This window comes from Sitophilus oryzae, unplaced genomic scaffold (assembly GCF_002938485.1).
Source record: "Sitophilus oryzae breed Bouriz unplaced genomic scaffold, Soryzae_2.0 scaffold_937_pilon_pilon, whole genome shotgun sequence".
Lineage (NCBI taxonomy): Eukaryota > Metazoa > Arthropoda > Insecta > Coleoptera > Curculionidae > Sitophilus > Sitophilus oryzae.
Window position 1 is genome coordinate 1,927,094 of NW_022147569.1, and position 7,013 is coordinate 1,934,106.

Genomic DNA, 7,013 nt, shown 5'->3' on the forward strand with positions numbered 1-7,013 from the left:
CAGTATACCTACCGCTATCGTATGCGGAAACGGTACAGCCAGTATCGCCGGCTGTCCGTTGTCCCAAAAACCTATAGCATTCCTATCCTTCCCATATCCTAGCCACCTTCAAACTTTCCCAATCCTACAAAATTAATTTTGTTTCCCACCCCTTCAAAATCATCAAGGTAAGTCCTGCCTGATGCTAATACCATCAAAAAGGACACCCCTTCGTTATGGAGAGAAAAACTAAAAGTTGCCTCGGAAAAGAGCCGCTGCCTGGGGTGCGCCAGGGCATTTCCGGAGCCGGTTCTGGAAGTGACACAAGCGAAAACGCCGGTGGTGGGTTGCTGAGGAAGCGGGCACCCATCTCTCAAAAAGCCACAGCTTCCATAAGTCAGCGAGCGCAATACGAAGAGAGCCGAAACAGCCAAACGGCAACGTCACCTGAGAGTTCGCGCCCAAATACGCGGGTTGCTACTACCAGGAACGTACTCTATACGCGTATTAGATGGTCAAAAGAATTGAATTGTGACGTTATGCGTACCTTCTATTACATAAATCAGTGCAGAGACGACGCGCTCCCAGGCTGGAGATATAAACTCCACAAAGAATTTCAGAAACTACATCCAGAAATTAATCTATCGGAGCAAAATATTGTAGACAGGAAAAACGTTATTGTTAAAAAAGGATATCTGAATGACAGTGAACTAGCAAACCTCCGCCGTGAAGCTGGAAACCTTCTTACAGAACAAGATGTCAGCATCGAGATAATTGGTCAAGAAGTACACCAGGAAGTCAACGAGCGAAGTCAAGACACCAGAAAGTCAACGAGCGCAGTCAATGACGGAAGTCAAGACACTACAAATGAAGAGCAGAACATTATAGGGAATGAAGAAGCGTATAACAATTTTATTAGCTTTCTCAGATTATACGAAAATTTAGGTATATCGGAGCGTCCAAGACTCCTGCGAATCTCCAATAAGTTTAAAGCAGAAGTTATCATTAACAAATTAAACCCAGTATTGAAAAAACATCTTGAAGCCGTTGAGAATATCGAGGAAATACAAGACGCAATTTATGCTGCAGCAATAACTGTTTTGGATTTTAATGGACAAAAGGTAATTTCTCCTGAAGCTTCCCAGACGAAACACTCTCCTCCTGGGAAGCCATCTTGGGCAATACGCCTACAACAACAGATAGACAATTTCCGCGCAGAAGCAGATATCATAGCAGAATATCTCAATAACAACACCTCCCCGAAAGTTAAGGCCAAAATTGAGAAGATTAGACACCACCTCAAAATTAGTCGCAACTCCCAAAGTATGCGTAGAAAATTAACGGAACACAGGGATACATTGAGACAAAAAGTGCGCCGGTATAACGAGAAAACAAAAAGAAAACAACAGAACCAAATGTTTATAAAAAATGAAAAGAAATTCTACAAAACCTTAACTTCAACCAACTCCCCTGAACAACTGAATTCTGTGCAGAATAATAACTCGGACACCCATTTTCAAGAGTACTGGGAATCCATATGGGCTAGTAATGAAGATGCTGATTTAACTGCACCGTGGCTGACAAATGTTGAAAGAGCAACGCAAAACTTAACAGATATGCCACAAACAACTTTTACTGATATGGATGTTAGTCAGGCTCTAAAGAAAGCAAAAAATTGGAAGGCCCCTGGATACGATCAAATCCATAACTTCTGGCTCAAGAAATTCACAGCTTCTCATGAATCACTTGCACGTTGCTTTACAAAAGCGCTTAATGATCCCACTACGCTACCAAGACACATTTCTGAGGGTATTACCTACCTTATACATAAAAAAGGAGATCAGAACAATCCACATAACTATAGACCCATTACATGCCTCTCGGTCTTCTACAAGCTACTAACAGCTATGATAAATGATAAAATATACCAGCATTGTGAAAGCAACAACATTTTCGCCTTCGAACAGAAAGGGTGTATAAGAAAAGCAATGGGGTGCAAAGAACAACTGTTGATCGATTCTGTAATTATGAAAAAAGCGCAGGCTCAAAAGCGTAATCTACATACTTGCTACATTGACTACTCCAAAACCTTTGACTCCATACCACATAACTGGCTCCTCAAAATACTTGACATCTACAAAATTTCCGACAATGTAAAAGCAATGCTTACATATATAATGAAATTATGGAGAATCACGCTCAAACTTAATAACAAAAACATTAGGAAAGGTGACATCAGGTGTGGAATATATCAAGGAGATTCGCTCAGTCCTATGTGGTTTTGTCTGGCATTGAACCCTCTGTCCCAACTACTTAACAACACTAATGCTTGTTTCAGGATAAAGATGAGAGACCGAACTGGATATAGTCACTTGCCCTACGTGGATGACCTTAAACTATACGCCGAGTCTAAACAACAGCTTGAGTCTCTACTAACAGTGACACAACAATTTAGTGACGATATAAAGATGAATTTTGGTCTAGATAAATGTGCTACAATAGAAATAAAGAAAGGACACGTGGTGAAGACCGAGGAAAATTTTATGAATATACCTTGTCTCGAACCTGACGATACCTACAAATACCTTGGCATACAACAAAATCTTGGAATCCCCCATACAAATCTTAAGAAAGAGGCCATGGAAAAGTATAAAAGCCGTCCCACTAAATTGCTAAACACAAAATTAAACTCCAAGAACCTGACAAGGGCCATTAATTGCTGGGCAATTCCAACACTCTCATACTCCTTCGGAATTCTAAAATGGTCTGACACCGATCTAGACGAACTAGATAAAACAACACGAAGAACGCTTACAAAATTCCGCTGCTTACATCCCAATTCATCCATCCAACGACTGTACATGCCACGCAGCGAGGGTGGACGTGGACTGCTCAACATTAAATCTCTTTGCAAATCACAAGAACGTAAAATGAGAGAATACTTTTTACAACACACTCACCCAAATATCCAAACAGTAGTCGAACATGACCAAGCATATACACCTCTCAATCTAGCTTCCCCACAACTTGAGTTTCAAATAGAATCACATTCAAGTCGAATAAATAATTGGGAAGAGAAGATATTACATGGAAAATATCCTTTACAACTAGCTGCTGCTCACATTGATAAGACAACATCAATCTCTTTCTTAAAGTATGGTAATCTACACCCTGAGACAGAAGGTTTCATGCTGGCAATCCAAGACAGGATCATGAGAACTAGAAATTATGAAAAGCACATCCTGAAGACGGACACCATTGATGTATGTCGAAAATGTGCTAAACCGGGTGAAACCATCGAACATATTACTGGTGCGTGCTCCGCCCTTGCAGACACCGATTACCTCTGTCGACATAACCAAGTGGCTAAGATTATACATTCGCGCTTAGCATTAAGGTGCAAACTAATAAAATCGTCGCTGCCATATTATAAATATACACCTGATGCAGTTTTGGAATCCGACCAACATCTATTATACTGGGACCGACCAATCATAACTGATAAAACTGTGGATTACAACCGTCCGGACATCTTGCTTATCAATAAATCTGAAAAAGTAGCATGGATTATTGACATCGGAATCCCACTCACGCACAATATATTCAAAACAGAACAAGAGAAATGTAGAAAGTATACTAACCTAGCTATAGAGGTAAAACGCATTTGGAACCTAAATAAAGTCAGTATTGTGCCCCTCATAATCTCCACCGAAGGAGTTTGTACCACCAATCTTTCACCTAACTTGGCTAAATTGGAACTACAAAAAGGCTTACGTTATCCCATGCAAAAGGCCGTAATTTTACAAACCTGCCATCTAGTTCGTAAGTTCCTATCAATATAGACAGGATGAAGTGATTTCTTCCTCTGCTTATATATCGCCCGACATGAAATGTTGAGATTAAAAAGAAAAGAAAAGATAATAATAATAAAAATATATATTGTTTAATACAAAAGGACGAGGTTAGCTGGTTAAGCTTTCTTCCACCTCGCCTAAAAAATTACAATGAAAGCAACAATTATTTCTTATAATAATAATAATAGATAATGCCAATACTACACTAAGCGAAACATAGGATAATATTTATAATATCTTGTATAAATTACGATTATGAAATTCAAATACCACCAATAATACAAAAAAACATCCAAAACCCACAAACAGATAAATGAATTAAAATTAAGTAAAATAAAGAAAAGTTTAACAAGTCAGTCACAAAGACTGCTGTGCCAATAAAAACCGGTACAGTGCACGCTTAAAGGAAAATGTGGTCAGATTCAACATATGCAATATCTGATTCATGTAATATGGTGCAGAATATGAGAAACTACCCTTAAATTTACTTGTGCTGTACTTCAGAATGCTAAAGGTATTGGTTCTAATGTTTATATTATGCACGTCAGATCTTTTAGAAATAATATTAAATAAATAGGTCGGTGATTTGGTTTTATAAATTTTATATAAAAACATAGATATCAGATACTGCATACGCCCATACACGCATAAAATTTCCCTATTCTTCAAATATGGTGATATATGGTCTCTATATGGTATGTTATCTACAAATCTTAAGCAGCTGTTTTGTATTCTTTGCAGTTTGTCCTTATTATATTGTGGAAGATAGTTATAATACAGTGCGCAACAGTATTCCATAGAGGGAAAAATTAATGTTTTGACAAGTGTCAACTTTAACTCTGATGAGAATTGGTATTTAAATGGATATAGTGTTTTTAGCTTAAACATTGAGACTTTATATATATGGTTTACGTGTTCAGAGAATGTAAAATGGCCGTCAAATTACACTCCAAGGTTTCTAGCAGAAATCACCCAGTCAATAGAACTGCCACTAGTACCTGCAGATAATGAAAATCTGTTTTCAATCAAGTCCTTCTGATTTTTAGATCCAATGCATAATGCTACAGATTTGGTAGTGTTTAAACGAAGACCATGGTTAGTAACATATTCGTGAATACTGTTCAGATCAAAATTCAAATTATTTATTTCAGTAGCTACGTTACCCATGTTGAAAGATTTGTATACTTGAATATCATCTGCATAAAGATGAATATTTGAAGTAGACAGTGAGTTATGAATATCGACTATAAATAAAGAAAACAATAATGGACCGAGAATGCTGCCCTGCGGAACACCTGTCTTTGTTTCCAAAAGTTTAGAACACAGGAAACCGTCATTCATAACAACCTTCTGTAATCTATGTCGAATATAACTATCAATCAAACCCAATGAAGACCCTTGAAACCCTAAAAATTTCAACTTAGAAATCAACATATCAAAATTTACGAGATTGAATGTCTTACTTTGATCTAGAAGTACCAAAATAGTCGGGTTGGACCGATCCAACCCGTGAGCAATATCATTCGACACTTTAAGAAGAGCTGTTTGTGTACCGTGTCCCGTTCGAAACCCTGACTGTATGTTTGGTATTAACATTTCTCGTTCTACGTAGCTATTAATTTGTTTGTAAATTATTTTTTCAAATATTTTTGACATTGCTGATAAGATGCATATTGGTCTTAGATCGTTGATAGAAGTGGGGGTCGATGTTTTAGGAATTGGTAAAATATGCCCTACTTTCCATACCTCTGGAAAAGAGCCTTGATTAACTATTTCATTAAATAAATTTCTGACTTCGTTTATGCAAAACGGAAGAACTATTTTTAGCATATTAATACTTATATTGTCGTTGCCCAAAGCTTGCGATTTGATACAGTTAAGTGCATCAAATATATCTTGGGAACATATTTCAGAATAGTTAAAATTTATATTATTATTAAATCGATTTTTATTGTAGTATTCAAATAAAGTATCACATGTTATTAATTGATGAGCCACAGTTGTAAAACGAGTATTAAGTAAGTCGGGTTTTTTTAAGTAATTAGGTATCATAGATTTACTGGACGATTTAGTTTTAATTCCAAAGTGTGAAAGATTTTTCCAAAGATTTTTGGAGTTGTTTTTGGTTGAATCAATAGTGTGTTTCATATATAAGCTTTCTTTTCCCTGTCAACTGTCAAAATATCTGAAAAAATGTGTTTATTTTATTTAAGTTTGATGCCCTCTAGCGGTAAAACGAAGCTCTTTTGTGTAGAAGAGGTAAATTGTGTCCAATGAACTGATTTTGATTCCTAAAATAGTAGTTCTATGTCGGAATAATGGGACACCCTGTATATCTAAATAAATAAAACAAAGTCGGGTTCCGCCGGGAAAAATTAGTAAACACTAAATTAGAGTTATAATGCTGTAATTTTACAATCACTTTGATTTTCTTGGCATTATTTAAAATTTTCGGGGAAATATAACAAAAATTATTTAAAAAATTAAAAACAAAATTAATTTATGATTTTATAAACGTTGCATTGGGGGTGCACAGGCGCATTTAAGAAAATCACAAAATAAAATGTTTTTAATAATACAAAAATTTTTATGGTACCTAATAAAATTTGCTTACAAAAATTTGGTGTACCCAGAACCAGATATATTGTACATCAAAATGTTAACAGGTCCTGTTGGTGGAATCTCTGACATTTAGCCGAGCATTTTTAGGACAACTTGTAGAATAGTATGAGAAATAATATTCTATTCAGAATTAGAGCTGAAATGATGTTTAACTAATTTCAATTTTAAAGATAATTATTTAAATGATGATCATTTTTTAATATAAAATTTAATTAAACATAGACTGACCCTTATCAAATATACATCCGTCGTTTGGGCTCTTGCTCACGATCTCTTTTATGTGGAACTGGATATTATTTTTATTGTTATTACAGCCGTTTAATTCAACATAAAAAACAGAAAATAATTTCCACCATTTAATTCAGTTAAGATGGGTTATATTTATATTCTTTATAGCCTACACGTTCTGACTGCACAACGAGTGGACCATTTTAAAATCAAAAGCAAAAAGAAACCGAAACAGATGATTTTAATTTAAAGTTTCTTTTGTTCTTAATTGTTCGAGATATACATACTGTTTTATGTGTTTTTTTTTATTTTAAAACAATATTAATTTTG

General features: G+C 35.6%; 1 protein-coding gene across 1 annotated transcript; it reads left to right on the forward strand.

Annotated features, from left to right (window-relative positions):
- The first annotated feature begins 215 nt into the window (after nt 1–215).
- On the forward strand, nt 216–3,821 carry LOC115890924. The gene is made up of 2 exons (XM_030911288.1): nt 216–1,349; nt 1,473–3,821. Exons 1-2 carry the CDS (start codon nt 216–218, stop codon nt 3,819–3,821), a joined length of 3,483 nt encoding a protein of 1,160 aa, XP_030767148.1.
- Nucleotides 3,822–7,013: the final 3,192 nt, after the last annotated feature.